The 23,958-nt window shown below is 30.3% G+C and overlaps 2 protein-coding genes across 2 annotated transcripts; one reads left to right on the top strand and one right to left on the bottom strand.

Moving 5' to 3' along the window:
* Positions 1-6,833: 6,833 nt before the first annotated feature.
* LOC149151543 (uncharacterized) lies at positions 6,834-7,670 on the bottom strand. The gene has a single exon (XM_089443192.1). The coding sequence runs from the start codon at positions 7,668-7,670 to the stop codon at positions 6,834-6,836; it is 837 nt and encodes a 278-aa protein (XP_089299318.1).
* A 14,852-nt stretch (positions 7,671-22,522) lies between these two features.
* LOC149151542 (uncharacterized) lies at positions 22,523-23,113 on the top strand. Its single transcript, XM_089443191.1, has one exon. It carries the CDS (start codon positions 22,523-22,525, stop codon positions 23,111-23,113), a length of 591 nt encoding a protein of 196 aa, XP_089299317.1.
* The last annotated feature ends 845 nt before the right edge of the window (positions 23,114-23,958 follow it).

Below are 23,958 nucleotides of genomic sequence, written 5' to 3'. Positions count from 1 at the left end.
GAGACCAAGGCTAACCTGTAATTTATTTAGTATAAAATTTATAATTCTGAGATGAAGGTTAACCTGTAATGAAGATATAAATCTAGAGTAAATTTTATATATAAATGTTTATAACGAAGCTATTTAATCTAGAGTTGTTGGGTACAAGACCGAATGCACACCATACCTGTTTTCAAAAACTATGTTTATTTGGTGCTTTCTCCCACTATCATCACTACCATGGTGCTTTTGGTGATATAATAATCGAGGAGAAGACCACTAACCGCTAAAATCTCTCGAGACCGAGAGCATCTGTGATCATCCTTCCTTGACATTTCTCTTTTTGAATATTTTTCCATTTCGATTTGGAAAATCTACCTACCCACGGAGTGCATCTCTCTCTCATCCCTTCTATATGGAATTTTAGTTAGGATTTTTCGTGTTCAAATTATTTACTTCTTCTTTCAAGCAAGAACCGTTTGAATTTAATACCCTGAACTTTCTGTTCTTCTAGTGCAAGTATCACCTGCTACAACACATGTTCTGCATCAATACTCATCACTTGTTCATTGATGTGTAATTTCCAAGTCCTCATGGATGTGTTGAAAGTAGTCAATGAATTGTAGTCTTATTATTGTTATTATTTATGATGCATCTGAATCATAGCGTTAACAAAATCATCTCTGCGTTAACATTTTGGAATAATTCCAAGAAATTGTGTGGTATTTTCCTCTACTTAGCCCTAGTACATAATACAAGTTACGTTGCAATCGGCATTAAATCACATCTCAACTCTTCTTATTTAAATTCTATAGAGTTATTTGGAATGGTAAACCGTTCTCGGGTTGTTTCCAACAGAGAGTGGCGTGGCCTCTAAAACTTCATTGCATACGTAAACGTGTACCGTTGTGTTGGAAGTTTCTAGAGTCACTGCATCTACTGCTAACCAGGCTGCTTACACTTATAACTCCATAGGCGAATAGGGGTCTCCTCTATCAGTTTCACTTTATTACTTTAATTAACCCGATAGGCGTGTCTATGTTCCAGAATTTTAATTTATTTACTGGATTAAGGTAAGTCAACGATGGGGATTTATTTATAACCTTCAACGAACATGTTGCTAATATTCTTATTAATATTTGAATATAGAAAATTAGATTGATTTTAAAAATAATTAATATGATGAACACGTACTTGTGTTACATCATTGGCATGCACAGGTGTCACATGAGAGGAGCCTCCCGAACCTGACACTTAGGTATGATGTTTTAGATTCTTGATCTTTCCTTAATGCAGGTCCAATAGCTTCCCGCTCCATAAAGAGCATGGCCCCGTTCCCAATACAATATCAAACCTAACCATATAGGAAACCTAGAAACCAACACTTGGCTAACGCCGAGGGCAGCCAAGATATGCATCATACATTACATAATTGATCAACTGATCCAAGAGTTTGCCATGGATGGTACAAACAACAGTTGTAATATAATTTGAGGACTTCATATGTATATGTTTTTCCTATTAAACCAAATTATGCTTCAATATATCTAACCTAATCAGAGGTGTATAGGCCCCTTTGTCATCCCTCTCTTTCATGCCTTTTTGAGAATTCTATATATAATTATGTTCATCCATACTCATCACCTGTTCATTGATGAAAAAAGTCCTCATCTATGTGTGCCACATAACAAGATGTCAGAATCCCACTTGTTGCTACTTTCTTCTTCTCTACTTTTACTTCCATCTATTCTCATTCTCCAATCCTTCCTGCTCTTCCATGGCCGTTTCACCTCAAATCTCATTTTTATACACAATAACGCTTCCCAAAACATGATAAATGCAAAATTCAAGACACTTCTCATTGAAGATCTATTAGCCTTTTGCTTTACACATATTTCTGGAGTGTTATGTTTCCAGGTTGGAGCAGGAACTGTTTTTACTTGGCAAGGTTTTGTGACCGGAAAAGTCCAACTCCAAATAGAGAAGAACCCAAAAATTCCTACAATTTTATTTCTTGTTATTTCCATTGTTCCTGTATCACATCACATAAATGAAATTTAGGAAAAATATGTGGGAAGTCTTTATTAATACATACCCATCAATGTCGTTAGGTCTTGATCAAAGCCGCTGCCATTTTCAGATGCCCAGAATAAGCAAGAAAATGCAGAGAGAGAAAGAAACACCCACCCAACAACAACATATTCCTACAACACCCACAAAGATAGAAGACAAAGTATAATGTATGATGCATTCCAAATACCTGTGAAAACATTCCAAACGAAAATATAATATAATATTTCATGTGGTTGTCATTACTCTGGATAAAGAATATAATATTTAACCTGCATGGTAAGTCATTACTCTGGATAGAGTTAACCCGTCGTTCCTTTGACCGTAGTGGTAACATGAGTCGCTTCTTCATCAATTGTCATCCTTGATGAGTCGCTTCCTCATCAAAGTTTCCAAGTAGATGTATTGTTTCCAACTAGTCAAACAGAGGCCATAACTGGTTATGAGATGAACCCTTTAGTATTGCCCACGCGCAGTCCCAGAATGTCATGACGTGCAGTCCCAAAATGTCATGATGATGAGATAAGACAATTATACAACTTGACAACTATCTCCTAAAAATGGGTCACGTGGCAATTCTCAGATAATCAAAGATTCCTTTTCCTTTTATTAAATTTCTCATGTTTACTAAGAGAGAAATATATTTACCATTAAGTAGTTTTATTAATCATTATATAGTTTTATTAATTATACAGCAAGATGTTGTTTTTTTATGTTTTTTTTTCAACTTTTTTTTAATTAAATTTACCATTAAGTAGTTTTATTAATTATACATCAAGATATTTGGTTTTTTTATTAAATTTCCTATGTTAGAGAGAAATATATTTACCAAAAATCTGGGTTGTAGATTTAGAATTTTGAAAAAAAACAGGTATTTAGCTACCCCTCTATTTATTATTTTATTTTATATTTTAATTTGAAAATATATATAGCATTTAATTGTTGAAAATATTATTTACTAAATAAAATTTTATTGATTTTATTAATAAAAGTATGTTATTGTTGTATTGAAGTTAAAAGTTACCCAATGTGTTTTTTATTTATTTTTAATATGTAATGGTTAGATTTAATTGTTATTATGTTAAATTTATAAATTATATCATAATTGTATCACTTTATATAATAATATTGTATTCATGTTTTTTCTTAATATTTTCATGTATTATAGGTTCCAAATCCATTATATATATATATATATATATATATATATATATATATATATATGGTTTTCTTTTTTATGAACTGTACATTTAATTATGTTACAAGCTTTTCAGGGCAAAAAAAAAAGCGAGATTGTATTATATAAGATATATAAAAGACAGATCAATACATTTGCATGTAATTCTGTATATGGCCAATTTATGGCTTGAAATCTTTGAAGGCCTAGAGGAAATGGGAAGCATAATCCTAGCAGAAGAGCAACATTCTCCAGAAAAAAATGACAAACCACAGGGCTGTCATTCAGAAACAAAATATTAACATTTCTCATAGAGATAACATAGGAGTAACTTTTCAGAAGATGGGAAGTACTTGATGGTAAATTCACATTATGCTTCAGCCATTCATAAACAAAATTCAGAGGTACCATAGGACAAAAAGAGGAGCAAAAAACAGTGCATACCTGTGCTTCAGCTACTATGAAATTTAGAAATCTAGAAGGGAAAAATCCTGGATAGAGAAAATATCCCCTTCAGATGTTACCTTCATAGACCAAAGGCTTGGTTCCGATTGTAAACCCTCCTTTGACAAAAAGTTTGCTTGCTGGTTTTGTGTCCTGTTGATATGGTGAATAGAATATCCTTCCATCCTTCTCCAGAAAAACATGACCTGCCCATCCATCCTATCAAGTGAGGCTTGTAGTTGTTGTTTTTCCTTGATACATAATCCACCATTACTTTGGAGTCTCCATAAATTGAGACTGCCTGAATATTTAGAAAAAAAGAAAAAATTTAGAAGGCCGGCAAGGGCCATCGCCTCAACTTCGCTGTTGGAACCCATTCCTCCATTCCAATGGATGAGATATTGAACATCTTCATTCATTATAATGTGCACTCCGCAACCGTAGGAACCTTTCTACTTGGCTCCGTCAAAATACGCTCTTGGCAACACTGAGTGAGGCTGTACATGTTCCTTATGATCCTTCTTTTTTTGCTTGTGAGGCTTTTCCGGTAAAGAGTCGTAGATTGATACAATATTAGATAAAATTTCCAAGAAAGGCACTTTTTTGTCATTGAAAATAACATTGTTTCTCCATTTCCAGATGCTCCAGAGAGTGATAATAATTACCAGCCTCTAGGAATACTTCTGTCCACTCCACCACAGAAACGCTTCTTTTGTGGAAGCATGTGTAATATGTGGGATTCCATACAAATTTTCCAGAGATTGCCACAATAGTTGAGTTCTTTGGCAATTTAAAAACATGTGACAGTTGTTTTCCTCAGCTGATTTGCATATTAGACAGATACTTGGCCCTTGCCATCCCCGCTTTTTAAAGTTTTCCCAAGATAAATTTTTGTTGTGGAATGTCAGCCATGAAAAATAAATCATTTTGGAGAGACATCCCGATTTCCAAAAGACAATTGGGAATATAAGATTGGGAGATGCATCCCTTAGACCAATCATATTCTGATAAATATCCTTAACACGAACCAGGTTGATACCTTTTGAATTCTTCCATATAAGACAATCAGATTCCGAAGAGCGGAAAATGCCGCAGTTTCTCAGGCATGTCCTGATGATCTCCCATTGTCGAGCTATAGAAGCTGGCATCCCCATATTCTCTGCCTCTTTCCATAAAGGAATCGATCCCTGCCAATCTGAAATCAATTTATCCCAATAGAAGAAACCTTTTCTATGAAAAAAATTTATTAAAGTTTCAGGCACAAAGATCTCCTCGACACCGCTCAGAAAATGGTCTCTTCCAATAAGGATCTTGCTACCAGATTGGAAGCTCCATGTTAAATTCTTCAAAAAATAACTTTCTATCTTGCAGAAGCTCAACCATATTGATGACCCATAAGAGGAACCTATCCTTCCAACCCTGTACCAGTGTGAGATATCCTTACTGCCCATGTATTTCTTTTGAATTGAGTTGCTCCATGGGCCTTCTCCATAAATCCCTCTCCACAAAGACTTACATAGAAGTGCCTTTCCGAAAGTCTGCAAGTCCAGCAGACCCCATCCCCCCATGCTCTTCGGCAAAGAGATATCAGATAATTTGGAGAGATGAAATTTCCTTTTTTCGATTGGCCACCCCATATAAAATTCGCAGTTAGCTTATTCATTTTTTGAATGATACTTGCAGGTAGAAAGAATAGATGGGCCCAGTATACTGCGAGTTGATTTAAGACCGATTGAGCCAAGGTCACTCTTCCTACCAATGATAAGCATCTGTATTCCCAAACTGATATCTTTTTGTAGTATCTATCTAAAATCCATTGCCAGTCCTTCTTTGAATATCTGTTTGCCTTTAACTGGAAACCCAAGTATGTTATTCCATGCTTAATGGATTTCACCTCTATTCCAAAAAGTGAAGATAACCATTCTACTGCTTCCTTATTGACATCATTATGATAGATTACTGACTTTGATTTGTTAATTTGCAGTCCTGTAGCTTTTTGAAAGTTTTCAAGGATGTCATAAAAACATAACCAGGTGAGTCTGCACAACATACCAAACATAAGAATATCATCTACAAATAAGTTATGCGAGATGGAATTGTTCCTGCATATTTTCAATGGGCTACATCTGTTTTCCTTGACTGCCTTATTGATGTGGAGACTAAGGCAATTCATTGCCAAGATGAATAAGAGGGGTGACAGGGGACAGCCTTGGCGAAGTCCTCTAGCAGCTAAGAAATAAGAGGATGGAATCCCGTTAACAATGATAGCATAGTTCACCTTCTCAACACATGCCATGATCCAGTCAATCATGTTGGCCCTTAATCCAATCTTTGCAAGTAAACACCTGATGAAAACCCAATCAAGGCAGTCGTATGCCTTGCGGAGGTCGATCTTGAAAATGACAGCATCAATTTTTTTTGAATGCATGGCAAACAGACTTTCTTGTGTATTTGCAACTGCGTCCAGAATATTTCTTCCCTTTAAAAAGTCGTGTTGATCCTTTGTTAAGAATCTTGAAAGAGTTTCTTTGATTCTTTCCGCAATAATTTTCGAAATAATTTTGAAAGAAATGTTACAAAGGGAAATCGGTCTAAAGTCTTGGAAGGATTCTGCTTCTCCTTTTTTTGGAATGAGTGCTATATGAGTGGAGGAAATTATCTGGTTGATACTGCCTGATATCCTGGATCCTTCTACCATTCTTAGCAGATCAGTTTTTATAAGATCAAAAAAGTGTATGAAGAATTCTATCGTCCAGCCATCTGGACCTGGACACTTATCCCTTTTAAAAGATTTCATTGTTTCTAACAGCTCCTCCTCAGATACCGGCTAGAAAATTTGATCATTTAGGTCATCATCAAACATCTGTGGAAGTAAATCAATGCCCCATAAAATGTCCTAAAACCTGCAATCCTCAGCTCTCTTATACTGATTTTCAAAGTATCTTACGGCCTTGTTTGAAATGTCCTGTTGAGAGTATAGGAATCCTCCTCTTCCATCACTTATTTTCCATATAGAATTTTTTTCACGCCTGGAACTCGCAAACTTGTGAAAAAATTTTGTGTTCTTGTCCCCCTCCTTAAGCCAGATCGCCCTACTCTTTAATCTCCAAAAAGCTTCCTCCTGTTCTAAGATTTTTAATTTTTTCTTTTGTAGCTCCTTTATTCAGCATCTCATTTTGAAAGTGAGGAGATGAGAAGCCAGGGTTTCCGAAGTGCTGTCCAATTCCTTTTGGATCTCCTGAAGAGCTGTTCTATTCATTTGCCTTTTCTTGATTTTCCATTCCTTGACCACCTTTCTAATGGCATCCAGCTTGTCCCTGAAGGTCAAAAAAGGAGGAATATTCTGCGTTGATGACAGATCTCTCCAGGTTCTTATAATAAGATCATTAAACTCCTGTTCTTCCAGCCATGTCCTATTAAATTTGAATGAGTAGCCCTTTCTAAAACCCTTTTCTCTCCAGTCTAAAAGATTCGGTCTATGATCTGATATGAACACATTCTCAATTGTTGAGAACGGCATGCCCATCTTATCAATTATACTAGCATGTAGGATAAATTTGTCGAGTCTTTTGGCTATATAAGCCTCTTTGATCCTTCCATTTTCCCAAGTCGGGAGCATTTTGAGGGGGTTTATATCAATAAGATTCCTGCTTAAAAGCTCATATTTGATGCGGTCTGCAAGTGGATCCTTCTTCCTGCTGATACCCCATGTTTCATCCAAGTTTAAAGTGACATTTAGGTCTCCTGCAATCATCAAATATTCAATGTCAAAGATTTCTGAAGCAAATAATTTCTCCCAGAATGGCAATCTGTTTTTATAAGGAGCGTATATGTTCAGAATGTTGATGGGACAGTCATTTCCCCTGATTTGAGCTGAGATTAGAATGCCCGCCAAACATCTATATGCCTTTGCTTTGATCCAATCAGGATCCCATAAAACCGCTAGGCCTCCAGAAAGGCCATTAGCTTCCAAAGCGGTAATATGCCAGGAGGGAAACATTTTCCTGAAATAGGAAATTGACACAGAAGTGTTATGCATGGTCTCTTGAATTAATATGATTTTAGGACTTGCTGAAAGGAAAAGATTCTTTAGGGCCAAGAATTTTTGGTCTGCCCCCAGACCTCTTACATTCATGGATATGATGAATGTCATTGGGGATTCTTTTCAGCCATGCTTGCTCTAAGAGGCCATTCTTCAGTCATATCAATGATAGGGACATCTATAAGAGAGAGATTACGAACTCCTCTGCCTGCTCCATCGACCCTCCCCCTGAAGTGTCTACTGCCCCTATTATTTTTTCTCCTCACTGTAATGTTTTTTGCAGAATTTGGGCTTATTTGAGGAGAAGATTGTTTCCCCGGCTTGTGAATAGTGAGGGGACTAAGTTCCAACGATTTCTTGTTTAGAAGGTAATCCAAGTCGCTGCCAATAGAGTTTGTGGGCGAGGAAATTGGGGTGTTTAAAGGGGTAGCCGTAATCATAGGTTCTTTTCCTTTTCCAGATGGAGTCTTTTTCTTTTTTGGAGACGGGGAGGAGGATGGAATGAGGGTAAAGTGGACCTCTCTGTTGAAGTCTTTATAGGGCTGAGGGACCGGGGGAGGAAGAGGGATTTCATGATCAGAGGCTGGTTCCAAAGGAGGCATTGAAGGAGAGATAATATCCAGCGGATTTGGGATCTTGAGATGAGGTGGAGATTGTTGTTGGATTTCAAGGTTACTAACCCTTCGCTGATCATCTGACTCCGATGGAGACAAACTTTTTGAATTTGTTAACTTCTCTAGTCCCGGGATGGGGACTTTGTCCTATAAGTCTTTGCAGCAAAACGGGGAAGACCATGATGCTTTCGATTTTTTAAGACAGGACAACGAGGGCAATTCTTGATTAAGTGTCTCGTCCGGTGGCATGCAGAGCACCTGAAGGGCACTCCCCAAAAGTCCAGCCTTTGATTTATTTTCAGCTCCCTCTAGAAAATATCAATATGGTCCGGGAACCCTCCTCTGTAAGCTTTTTCTATGAGAATCCAAGCCACACGCTTATCTTTTTCTCCCAGGCATCTAGGATCAACATATACACATCTTCCTATGGCATTTCCTATTTCTGTTAAGGTTTCCTTTGACCATAACTCCAGGGGCAGCCCAGGTAGCTTGACCCATATCAAGTTGTTGGTAGGAGTATTCTTCAACGGGTTATAGCCCATATACCACTTATGTAACGCCAGAAAATTCCTTCCATACACCCATAGCCTATTCTGAATAGTTTCCAGATCGCTGGTACTCAAGAAATGAAAGCAATACTATTCCTTCAATAATCTAGCCACGATAGGAACATAGCCTATCAAAGGTTTCCATTTCCGTTCAAGCCAGATTCTCATGTTGGAGTCATCCATCTCTGGAAAGTGCCATCGGCCAACCAGAGCATAATCTTGGAGGCTTTCTATGCGATCAGACAAGTAAACACTTTCAAGCTTGATTGCCGCAGGCGGGGGAATAGTTTTGACAGGCTTCAGATTCTTTTTTGAATAGGTCGAAGGCTTGCCATAAGCCTTTCCCCTCTGAAAAACATCGGTTTGACTGTCTTCGCGGAAAGGTCTTGCCTTTGCGCGATCTTTTCCATCCATGTCATCATAGGGGTACGAGGGTCGGATAAACATATCATCCAGCGTGGATTGCCATTCATTGGACAGCTTGGTGGCACCCTGGTAGGATTTTGCCTGAATGGCTGCATGGACCATGGCCCCTATGGCTAATGAGTTAGATGTAAGGTCCATTCATAAAAATTCCCCCTACCGTCTTAACTCAGAAGTACTGATAAATCCAAAAGGGGATATGTTGGATCAGGCAATTAAGATTGTAACATGAGTGGACAAGTCACTCTCTTATTATAATACCTAGAAAAGATAGGATCAAAGGAGCAAAACGAGGTTTTCTGACAAAAGGACTGACAAGAAGAAGCCTTGGGAATAATCATAGGGCCAGCTGTCTTCCGAATTTGAATGAGGATGACGATAACATGAGATAGGATATGTCAGATAGTGAGGAGATTTTGAAAAACGACGGCTTTTCTTGTTCCCGGATATTTAATCTCGTCCTTTAAAATATTATTTGATCCTGGATCTCGTAAGATTTGAATCAATAATCTCTACCTGAGATAGTCCTAGGAAAAAGGGTAATTATGTTAGGAAATGTTTGTACACTAACAATATCATTTCAATGTTGTATGTTGTAGAAAATTTATCAATATCAAAATTGCTTGTGAATGGGTGGAAGACATTATCTATTTCTGTGTTTTGTAATGTTGTAATTATATATATATATATATATATATATATATATATATATATATATATATATATATATATATATCTAGTTTAGATGGGCCCATCAAAGAATGTGCATGAACACAAACTATCATTAATAAAATGAGTAGGCTTTTTGTTGTTGTTGTTGTTCCTTGTGCTCATGGTTTTCATGATCTTTAGTTGATAGTAACTCCAATATGCACAAACACAAACACATCCTTTTATTATAATAATAAGCTATAAACATGTTTTAAACATCTTCCCAACATACACACAAATAGCAAAATCACTTTTATTCACATAAATCATATAACATTTTTTCAAGGTTTTAAACATCTTCCCCACATACACACAGATACCAAAGTCACTCTTATATTTCACATAAATTACTTAACAATTTTTGAATATTTTAAACAACTTCCCCACATGCACATAAATGGAAAACCAATCTTATTGACATAAATTATAACATTTATAACCTAATTTTTTTTATTTTTTTCTATAATTTTTTTTGTTTTTTGTTAAGATTTTGAATTCACTTTCATTTGTTTACTTATATATTTTTATTATAAGTATGTCATTAGGATATTTATATTACATTTTTTCCTTCTTTTCATATATATATATATATATATATATATATATATATATATATATATATATATAATTTAATATTTACATTGATATTTTTATAAAATTAAATTAAATATTAATATATTATTTAGAGTGTTTATGTTTGTAAATATTTAAATGTTTTTATTATTTATATATAATAAATATATTCTTGAAGGCTTATATATATATATATATATATATATATGGGCTATAATGTATGCTTTGGATTCTTTATTTTGTATGTATATATGAATGTATTATTTTCAAAATATATGAAATGAGAGTGTTTGCATTACTTGTATGTACTTTTTTGGAGTGTTTATACTTCTATGCTTATGAATGTCTTATTTTGCATGCTTTTGAGTATTCTTTCCATTATTTATTTGTATGTATATGCGTGTATTGTTTGAGTATGCCTTGAGTGTTAGAGTGGTGGTTTCATTGTTTGCATGTATATACAGTTATTTATGTTGAAGAGTTGCTTGTATTATCTTGAGTGCTTTTCAGTATTCCTTCACTATTTGCTTTGTGTGTATTCTTTGAGTATTATTGTGTATGGATATTGTTTACTTGTATGTGTATGAATGTATTCTTTGTTGTATTTGTATGAGTATTATTCACTTGTATTCTAGATATGTGTATGAATGTATTACTTCATTATTTTATTTGTGTGTGTATTCTTTGAGTATTCTTGTGTATGGATATTGTTTACTTGTATGTGTACGAATGTATTCTTTGTTGTATTTGTATGAGTATTATTCACTTGTATTCTAGATATGTGTATGAATGTATTCCTTCATTATTTGCTTTGTGTGTGTATTCTTTGAGTATTCTTGTGTATGGATATTGTTTACTTGTATGTGTATGAATGTATTCTTTGTTGTATTTGTATGAGTATTATTCACTTGTATTCTAGATATGTGTATGAATGTATTCTTTGCTACATTTGTATGTGTCTTGTTTAATTATATTCTTTGTATGTGTATGAATATGTTCTTTATGTCTATATAAATCTATTCTTTGCTACATTTGTATGTCTCTTGTTTACTTGTATTCTTGGTATGTGTATGAATGTATTCTTTGCTACATTTGTATGTGTCTTGTTTACTTGTATTTGTATGAATGTCTTCTTCAACTCTGTATGAATCTATTCTTTGTTGCACTTGTATTTGTCTTACATAATTGTATTCTTTGTATGTATGTGTCTTGTTTACTTGAATTCTTTGTATGTGTATGAATGTATTCACAAAATCTATTCTTTTCTACACTTGTATGTATGATTGTATTATTTCTATGTGTATGAATCTATTCTTTATGTGTCTATGAATATTTCTTTGTTATATTTGTATATATATTATTTACTTGTAGATATATGAATGTAATTTGAGTGAATATATATATATATATCTATATATATATATATATATATATATATATATATATATATATATATATGATTATAAATATACTATCATTATTTCTATATATAAATATATTATTTAGAATATTAACTTTGGTTTAAATATTTGTGAAAATATTATTATTATTGTTTTTTATATTTATTTTTATTTTTTAATCAATTTTTTTATTATTTCGTTTTTCACTTTTGATTTTTTTTTTTTTTTTTATCATTTTTAAAACGAAAAATAATATACATATTACATAATATCAGTCTTCAAAGTATAACTTAATTAATGATTATCATGTTATAAAACATTATGCAAACCATGAGACTCAATGTTCAAATCCTCTAGAAAGGAACAAACAATAACATGACATTCATAATAACATCAATTTGTAATAACACATATCAATTAATTATTTAATATTAAAATTGATACAATAAATAAATTTAATTAATTTCATTTAAAAATTCTATAATTTTAATAATTTATAAAAATATTCATAACACTAAAATTTAATAATTGGTAAAAAAAAAATATTAATTCTAAAATTTTATTAATGATAATTTTTGTTTTAAAAATAATAAAGAAAATAAATACTTCTCAATTTTCATAATATATTAATTAACCTATACAATAAATGTAATTGTCAACATCATAATATCTATAGTGAATCTTCATCACATATATAAAATAATGTTAATTCTAAAATTCAAAATAAGCATAATAAATGTGATGTGTGTGAACATGTGACTCAATATGTGTAATGTTTGTGGGTATGTGTATGTTTGTGTACACCCTTTGTTTGTTGTATGAATGTATACATGTGAGTAATTGTGCCTCATTGACAATGGGTTGTGTGGGTGTGCATCTGTGGTTAGTCCCATGTCAGTGATGGACCGTTTTTGGGGTCATATAAGCTCTCACCTTCACATGGTTGACCCTGTTAGTAGAGATTTAACATCTCCAAACCAAGAGGAGCTTTCTATATAATGTAATTAATTTAAAACATAAAAATAATTTTTTAAATAATATTTAAATACTTTTTTAATTATTTTATAAATATGCAAACTTACTGTAAAATAAATTGAAATATTCATTCATATATATATAAATATTTAAAAATAATTATATTAATTATTAAAATAAACATACATACATACATACATACATACATATAACAACATTTTATAAACTATTTTAATTACTGAAATAAATTAATATAATTTTAACAAATATATAATTTTAACAAATATGTAATTGTTGATTATTATCATGTTTTATTTTATATATATATATATATATATATATATATATATATATAGATATAGTAATGTAAGCATTTTAATCAAGTCAAAATAAAATTAAAAATGAAAATAAAAATAACAAAATAAAAATAAACCCATTAAAATAAAGTAATAAAAATAAAAATAAAAATGACCCATGGTATTGAAAACTTATGGTATTCATGTGGAACATAGCCTATTTAAACGTCTTTTAACAAATATGTAGTTGTTGATTATTATCATGTTTTATTACAAAATTTATTAAAAAAATACAAATATCAATTAAAAAAAAAATTAATGTAATGTAAACATTTTAATAAAGTCAAAATAAAATAAAAATAATAAAAAAAATAAAAATGGCCCATGGTATTGAAAACTTATAGTATTCATGTAAAACATAGCCTATTTAATTGGTGAAGTTGAACTACACTACATCGAGAGAGATCAAACATCTTTTCACTATAAAAAAGTTTCATCTCAGATATTTGATCTGTATTTGATCTGTCTTGAGACTTGGTAAATTTGGTATTAAGATGAAATCTAAATTGGTTATATTAGTTGATTTGTCTTTAGGCTTGGTAAATTAGGTATTAGTATGAAATCGAAATTAATTATATTAGTTTCCTACTTTGTAGAGATTTTAGTAGATATTTTACATCTCCAAACCAAAAAGAGCTTTATAAACATTAAAATAGTTTTTATAATAATAATTTAAATATTTTAAAAACCTATAAAGATACCAATTATATTAGTGTAATAGTTTTTCCAAATTCATCTCATCTATATTTTGAAGATTAACGTTTCTAACCCTCAACTGAAGTTGATTATATATCTATTTTATTTTTTATTTAAAATAATATTTAATAATTTAATTTTAAATATTTTTTAATTACATTTTATATATTTTGAATTTTAATAAAACAAATAACATAATAATAAATTATTGATATTTAAAAAAATAAAAAAATAATAATACTAATTTAATGTTTTTATAATAAAACATCACAATAATTAAAGAGGTACATATTTATTTAAACTTTTATTTTTATAATTAATATAGTTTAAAAATGTTGTAAAATAATATATATATATAATTTTATTAAGTTGGTATATTTATAGGTTTTTAAAATAATAAAAATATTATTTAAATAAATTTAAAAAAAAAACTATTTGAATGTTTTGAAGTTAACGTTATGTTTTAAATAAATTAAAAATTACTATATAGAAAACTTTCTTGAGATGGAAACTTCTTTTAGAGGAGATTTGATCTCACTTTTGATCTCTCTTGATGCTTTGTAGTTCGGGAGTTAAAATGGATCTAGACTAGTTTGATTTCACCCTTTAAATAGGCTATGTTCCACATGAATACCATGGATTTCCAATACCATGAATCATTTTTTATTTTTTGTTTTTCTATTTTTTTTATTTTTATTCTATTTTGACTTACATTTCCACATGAATACCATGGATTTCCAATACCATGAGTCATTTTTTTTTTTTTCTATTTTTTTTTTATTTTGACTTACATTTCTACCCTATATAGATATAAAAGCAACTCACAAACAAATATATATTTATTTTATTTTTAGTTTAAAATAATATTTAATAATTTAATTTTAAATAACTTTTAATTACATTTTATATATTATAAATTTTAATAAAATAAATATCAAAATGATTTATTTTCTTCTTTTATTATTATTTAATAATGAAATCTGAATGACAAATATCAATAATATTTTAATTTATTTTTATAATTGATATAGTTTAAAAATATTGTATAGTTAACTATAATTAATTAATTAATTAATTATTATTATTATTATTATTATTATTATTTTATTATTTTATTAAGTTGTATATTTATAAGTTTTTAAAATAATAAACTTATTATTTAAATATTGTTAAAAGATAAGTTTAATGTTTTGAAGTTAATGTTATGTTTTAAATAAAATAAAAAGTACTATATAGAAAGTTTTTTTTGGTTTGGAGATGTAAAATTTCTATGAAGTAGGAAACTAATATAACCAGTTTAGATTTTATTTTAACACTGGCTTTACCAATCTTCAAGATAGATTAAATCTCTTGAGATGAAATATTAAATCTCCTAAGATGAAATTTCTTTTATAGTGAAATGACATTTGATCTCTCTCAATGTCGTGTAGTTCTAGACTTAAAATGGATCTAGGCTAGTTTAACTTCACCATTTAAATAGGCTATGTTCCACATGAATACGATGGGTCATTTTTATTTTTATTATTATTTTAGTTTAATGGGTTTATTTTTATTTTTATTTTTATTTTATTTTGACTCAGTTAAAATGTTTACATTATATTATTTATTTTTATTATTATTATTATTATTATAACATCTCTATCATACTAAATTAGAGAACATCCCCCAAAATATAAATATATTTATTATAACAACAGATATTATAATTTATTTTATTTTATTATTATGACTTAATAATTACTTGTGAAATATAATAATATATTGTCGATATTTATATTTTTTTTTAATAAATTTTATAATAAAACATGACCAAATTATATTAGTTTATTTTAATAATTAATATAATTAATTCTATATATTTTTATATACGTGTTTAACTTATATTAGTTTATTTTAATAATCAATATAGTTTACATAATTTTTTAATATATATATTTATATATATGAATGAATATTTCAATCTATTTTATAGTAAGGTTGTAGATTTAAATGTTTATAAAATAATAATAAAATATTTAATATTATTTTAAAAACTATTTTAATGTTTTAAAGTTAATGTTGTGTTTTAAATTAATTAAAAAGCATTATATAGAAAGCTCCTCTTGGTTTGGAGATGTAAAATCTCTACTAACAGACTCAACCACGTGAAGGTGAGAGCTTATATGACCCCAAAAATTGTCTATCATTGACATGGGACTAACCATTGATGCACACCCACACAATCCATTGTCAATGAGGCACAATTACTCACATGCATACAACAAACAAAGGGTGCACACAAACATACACATACCCACAAACATTACACATATTGACTCACATGTTCACATAGATCACATTTATAATGCTTATTTTGAATTTTAGAATTAACATTATTTTATATATGTGATTAAGATTCACTATAGATGTTATAATGTTGATAATTACATTAATTGTATAAATTAATTAGCATATTATGAAAATTGAAAAGTATTTATTTTCTTTATTATTTTTAAAACAAAAATTATCATTAACAATATTTTAGAATTGGTATATTTTTTACATATTATTAAATTTAAGTATTATGAATCTTTTTTATAAATTATTAAAATTAACAAATTTTTAAATAAAATTAATTTAATTTATTTATTGTATTTATTTTAATATTAAATAATTAATTGATATGTGTTATTACAAATTGATGTTATTATGAATGTCATGTTATTGTTTGTTCCTTTATAGGGGATTTGAATATTGAGTCTCATGGTTTGCATAATGTTTTATAACACAATAATCATTAATTGAGATTGTGCTTGGAAGGCTAATATTATGTAATATGTATATTATTTTTCATTCAAAAATAATAAAAAGAGGATAAAAACCAAAAGTTAAAAATAAAATAATAAAAAATTGATTAAAAAATAAAAAACAATAATAATAATATTTTTACAAATATATAAACTAAAGTTAATATTATAAATAATATATTTATATATAGAAATAATGATAGTATATTTATAATCATATAAATAAATATTTAAAAATATATATATTCACACAAATTACATTCATATATCTACAAGTAAATAATATATATACAAATATAACAAAGAAAGATTCATAGACACATAAAGAATAGATTCATACACATAGAAAGAATACAATCATACATACAAGTGTAGCAAAGAATAGATCTATACACACATGAAGAATACATTCATACACATACAAAAAATTCAAGTAAACAAGACACATACATACAAAGAATGCAAGTAAACAAGACACATACATACAAAGAATACAATTATGCAAGACACATACAAGTGTAGCAAAGAATAAATTCATACACACATGAAGAATACATTCATACACATACAAAGAATGCAAGTAAACAAGACACATACATACAAAGAATACAATTATGCAAGACACATACAAGTGTAGCAAAGAATAGATTCATACACACATGAAGAATACATTCATACACATACAAGGAATACAAGTAAACAAGACACATACGAATGTAGCAAAGAATAGATTCATATATAGTTGAAGAAGACATTCATACAAATACAAGTAAACAAGACACATACAAATGTAGCAAAGAATACATTCATACACATACCAAGAATACAAGTAAACAAGAGACATACAAATGTAGCAAAGAATAGATTTATATAGACATAAAGAACATATTCATACACATACAAAGAATACAAGTAAACAAGACACATACAAATGCAGCAAAGAATACATTCATACACATATCTAGAATACAAGTGAATAATACTCATACAAATACAACAAAGAATATATTCATACACATACAAGTAAACAATATCCATACACAAGAATACTCAAAGAATACCACACAAAGCAAATAATGAAGGAATACATTCATAAACATATCTAGAATACAAGTGAATAATACTTATACAAATACAACAAAGAATGCATTCATATACATACAAGTACACAATATCCAAACACAAGAATACTCAAAGAATACACGCACAAAGCAAATAATGAAGGAATACATTCATACACATATCTAGAATACAAGTGAATAATACTTATACAAATACAACAAAGAATGCATTCATATACATACAAGTAAACAATATCCATACACAAGAATACTCAAAGAATACACGCACAAAGCAAATAATGAAGGAATACATTCATACACATATCTAAAATACAAGTGAATAATACTCATACAAATACAACAAAGAATACATTCATACACATACAAGTAAACAATATACATACACAAGAATACTCAAAGAATACACACACAAAGCAAATAATGAAGGAATACATCCATACACATATCTAGAATACAAGTGAATAATACTCATACAAATACAACAAAGAATACATTCATACACATATCTAGAATACAAGTGAATAATACTCATACAAATACAACAAAGAATACATTCATACACATACAAGTAAACAATATCCATACACAAGAATACTCAAAGAATACACACACAAAGCAAATAAGGAAGGAATACTGAAAAATACTCAAGATAATACAAGCAACTTTTCAAGATAAATAATTGTATATACATGTACATACAAATAAACAATGGAAAGAATACTCAAAAGCATGCAAAATGAGACATTCATAAGCATAGAAGAATAAACACTCCAAAGAAGTACATACAAGTAATGCATAGACTCTCATTTCATACATTCGGAAAATAATGCGTTCATATATACATACAAAATATTCACAAAATAAAGAATCCAAGGCATACATTATAACCCATATATATATATATATATATATATATATGCCTTCAAGAATATATTTATTATATATAAATAATAAAACCAATACTTGGATATAATAAATTTATACAAATAAATAATAAAAACATTTAAATATTTATAAACACAAACACTCTAAATAATATATTAATATTTAATTTAAATTTATAAAAATATCAAAATATATATATATATGAAAGAAGGAAAAAATATAATATAAATATCCTAATGAAATACTTATAATAAAAACATATAAGTAAACAAATCATAGGCAATTCAAAATCTTTAAAAAAAAAAAAAAAAAAACCAAGAAAATTATAGAAATTAAAAAATATAAATAAATTTAGGTTATAAATGTTATATAATTTATGTCAATAAGATTGGTTTTTTCATTTGTATGCATGTGGGGAAGTTGTTTAAAATATTGAAAAAATGTTAAGTAATTTATGTGAAATATAAGAGTGACTTTGGTATTTGTGTGTATGTGGGGAAGATGTTTAAAACATTGAAAAAATGTTAAATGATTTATGTGAATAAAAGTGATTTTGTTGTTTGTGTGTATGTTGGGAAGATGTTTAAAACATGTTTATAAATTATTATTATAATAAAATGATATATTTGTGTTTGTGCATATTGGAGTTACTATAAACTAAAAATCATGAAAACCATGAGCACAAGGAACACAACTCAAAGGAGGGTTACCATTTAACCTTCCTAAGAGCCTTTTGGAGGGGTTGAATTCCCCTCCAACAAAAAAAAAAAAACCCTACTCATTTTATTAATGATAGTTTGTGTTCATGTACATTCTTTGATGGGCCCATCTAAACAAAATATATATCAAATTTTTCTAATTACAACATTACAAAACATAAAAATAGATAACGTCTTCCACCCACCCACGAGCAATTTTGGTATTGATAAATCTTATGCAACATACAACATTGAAATGATATTGTTAGTATACAAACCTTCCCTAACAATTTGTAACATAATTAAATGTACAATTCATAAAAATTTATCCATTTTATATATATATATATATATATAACCCTAAACCTATAATGCATGAAAAAAAACATAAATACAATATTATTATATAAAGTAATACAAGTATGATATAATTTATAAATTTAACATAATAACAATTAAATCTAACCATTATATATTAAAAGTAAATAAAAAAACATATTTAATAACTTTTAACTTTAATACAATAATAACATATTTTTATTAATAAAATCAGTAAAATTTTATTTAGTAAATAAAACTTTCAATAATTAAATAGTATATATATATATATTTCAAATTAAAATATAAAATATAATAATGAATAATGTGGTGACAAAATAAATGTTTATTTTCCAAATTCTTTTATTTTCAAAATTATAAATCGACATCTTGCTGTATAATTAATAAAACTATATAATGGTAATATATTTTTCTCAGTAAACATTGGAAATTTAATAAAACAACGTTGAAAGAGAAAACAACTTGCTGTATAATTAATAAAACTATGTAATGTAATGTAATTAATAAAAGAAAAAAAAAATGGGAATTTAATAAAACAACGTTGAAAGAGAAAACACCTTGTTGTATAATTAATAAAACTATAATGTAATGTAATTAATAAAAAAAAAAAGGAAAAGTAATGTAATTAATAAGAAAAAGGAAAAAAAAAAATTTGATTATCTGAGAGTTGCCACGTGACCCATCTTTTTTAAGAGATAGTGTCAAGTTGTATGATTGTTTTATCTCATCATCATGACATTACGGGACGGAGCGTGCGCAATGCTAAAGGTTCATCTCATAACCAACAGTTATGACCTCCGCTTGACTACTTGGGAACAATACATCACCTTGGAAACGACTATGGGTTTCTTCCCCCGGATCGATATCACCACTCTCAAACTTTCTCAACCATCCCTCCCTCGGGGTTTTCTGGGAGAGGTAGCGAAGATCTGGCGCCGCTACCATGACACGAAATCCTCTGCTTGTGAATGGCCAAAGAATCTTCTCCATCCTGTGGGTGATGATGAGCAGGAAACACCACGAATTCTGCTTGAAGATGCTCTCCATGGATAGCCGAAGGAGTCGATCTGCTATAACCAAGTGACGTAGAATCGGAGCTTGAAGAAGGCCTCCACTTTGACTGAGAATTGAATCCGAGTGGAGATCTTTGAATCTTGGTAAGTTGTCTTGCAACTCTAAACTCGGAACCTTCCTCTTAATGGGGGTTTTGATCCTGAGATAGATAATTGAGGGTCATGTCGATCGTTTCTCCAAGTGTCTTGACTTCTGCGTTTAGCGTGTTTTGGGAGGCGTTATTGTGTGTATCAAAAATGGAATTTGAGGTGAGATGGCCATGGAAGAAGGCCAGGAAGGATTGGAGAAAAAGTAGCAGAGAAGAGAAAAGTAGGAACAAGTGGGATTTCGACATCTTGTTATGTGGGCTTTCAACAGTTGCTAAACTTGGAAACACTGCATTGATGAGGACTTTTTTCATCGATGAACAGGTGATGAGTATGGATGAACAGAATTATATATAGTATTCTCAAAGAGGCATGAAAGCGAAGGATGACAAAGAGGCCTGACCTAACGTGACATGAAAGTGGAAGGCCTGTACACCTTTGATCTAGTTGGATATATTGAAGAATAATTTGGTTTAATAGGAAAAACATATACCTATCAAGTCCTCAACTTATATGACAACTGTTTCTCCTACCATCCATGGTAAAATCTTGGATCAATTGATCAATTATGTAATGTATGATGCATATCTTGGCTACGTTCGACGTTAGCCATGTGTTGGTTTCTAGGTTTCCTATGTGGTTAATTGGTGTTGTATTGGGCACAGGGCCATGCTTTTTATGGAGCATACAGCTAATGGACCTGCATTAATGAAAGATCAAGAAGCTATAACATCATACTTAAGTGTCAGGTTGGGGAGGCTCCTCTCATGTGAGACATGTGCCTCTGATGTAACACACTTACGTGTTCATCATATTAATTATTTTTAAAATCAATCTAATTTTCTAATATTACTAAGAATATTACCAACATGTTCACTGAAGGTTATAAATAAATCCCCCTCCTCGACTTACCTTAATCTGGTAAATAAATTAAAATTTTGGAACATAGACTGGCCTATCAGATTAATTAAAGTAATCTGGTAAATAAATTAAAATTTTGGAACATAGACTGGCCTATCAGATTAATTAAAGTACAACTGACAAACGAGACCCCTATTCACCTATGGACTTATTATAAGTGTAAGCAGCCTGGTTAAGAGCAGATGTGACTCTAGAAACTTCGAACACAACACAACACAAAAGTATATGTTTACGTATGCAATGAAAAGTCGTTTGACTCTCTATTGGAAACCCTATAATGGTTTACCATTCCAAATAACTCTATAGAATTTATAAAAAAGAAGAGTTGAGTTGTGATTTAATGCCTCTCTGTTGGAAACCCCAGAACAGTTTACCATTCCAAATAACCTATAGAATTTATAAAAAAGAAGAGTTGAGATGTGATTTAATGCTGATAGAAACATAACTTGTATTAAAATGGTAATGTACTAGGGCTAAGTAGAGGAAAATACCACACAATTTCTTGCAGTTATTCCAAAATGTTAACGCAGAGATTTTATTAACTCACATTATGATTCAAATGCATCATAAATAACAATAATAAGACCAGACTACAATTCTATGATCGTCTTTCAACACATCCATGAACAGGTGATGAGTATCGATGCAGAACAGGTGTTGTATCAGGTGTAGTATCATTGAATCAATTCTCTTCTTATATGAGAAGCTTGAACAGCCACAGCAATCGAACCTCAGACTTGATAGGAATAAACAACCCTACTTTTTTTATGAATACCCCTGCGCTTTTTTCGATGGTGCTGCTCTGCAGAATTCATGTGCATGTGGTTTTTCCATATTCCCTGTAGATGGGCAGGCTATTGACATCTATTGGAATGGTGGTCCAGGTACAAATAACAAAGCCGAAATCATGGCCCTGGTTGGACTTCTCTCCGTCTCTGCCTTCCTTGGTCTTCAAAAGCTTCATATTTTTGGAGACTCGAAAATCACCATCGATCATGTGCTGTCCAAACACATTATAAAAAACATACATCTCTCCGGATGGTTAAATCGACTTGGAGCAATGTGGTCCAGCAGCAAAGATTACTCAATTTCCCATATAGTCAGGGACAAAAATACGAGAGCGGATGCTTTATCAAAGATGGGTTTATCACTGCCTCATGGTTCTGGGCGGATGCAGGTTACTGTGGACAGTGTCTGCCACCTGATCCAGGGCTTCTCCCTGCCCGGTATATAGTTTTTTCACATTTTGATGCTGCCAATCCGGTATGTTTTTTTTATCTGAACTGCCTCAGCACTATCTCCATATCTCTCAATGTCGACATTCTGCCTTTCTTATCTACCATTTTCAGATATCTCTTGCTCTATATCAACATAGTTGTACATTTATGTTTTTATATGAATTCAATATCAACTATATAGTTTTTTTCTTGCTGAAAAAAAAAATCAGGTGATACTTTCAGCGAGATGAACAGAAAGTTCAGGGTATTAAATTCAAACGGTTCTCGCTTGAAGAAAGAACAAAATATTTTGAACACGAAAAATCTTAACTGAAATTCCATATAGAAGGGATGACAGAGAGAGATGCACTCCGTGGGTAGGTAGATTTTATAAATCGAAATAGAAAAATATTCACAAACAGAAATGTCAAGGAAGGATGACCACAGATGGGGGCGAGAGATTTTAGCATACTAACCTTGCTTCTTAGGAAATTTTCATTTTCTATTGAAACTCTGCAAACTGATGGGCGCTGGAAAATCCTCATTCTCTGCTCCAAAAGCACCGGAAACGCTACTCCAGCAACTCCTGTATATAAAATTCCAACCCATGAGAAAAAGAAACATAAAGAAGGGCCTGGCCGAATGAATTTAAAAATAGTTCAAGAAAACATTGCCATGAGTACTAACTCACTCTGGATGCATTCCATTATTTGCCACCAGTGCATATTCTCCTCTGCATGGACTTTCTCTCTCAATTAACAGACACACAGAACAAACAAAAGTTTATACAAGACACAACCACAAAGCTACACACGACATTGATGCATACAACACTACACAGAACAGAACATTTATGGAGCGC

The sequence above is a fragment of the Pinus tabuliformis genome, chromosome 9 (genome assembly GCF_031772625.1).
Source record: "Pinus tabuliformis cultivar Carrire ecotype Pingquan chromosome 9, CPIR1, whole genome shotgun sequence".
Lineage (NCBI taxonomy): Eukaryota > Viridiplantae > Streptophyta > Pinopsida > Pinales > Pinaceae > Pinus > Pinus tabuliformis.
Note: the sequence above shows the minus strand (reverse complement) of the source record. Positions and strands in the feature narration are given on the sequence as shown.

What these genes read in the sequence shown, in the direction of transcription:
- LOC149151543 (XM_089443192.1), bottom strand. Translation starts at nt 7,670, where the DNA reads ATGTTTCCCTCCTGGCATATTACCGCTTTGGAAGCTAATGGCCTTTCT.
- LOC149151542 (XM_089443191.1), top strand. Translation starts at nt 22,523, where the DNA reads ATGCAGAACAGGTGTTGTATCAGGTGTAGTATCATTGAATCAATTCTC.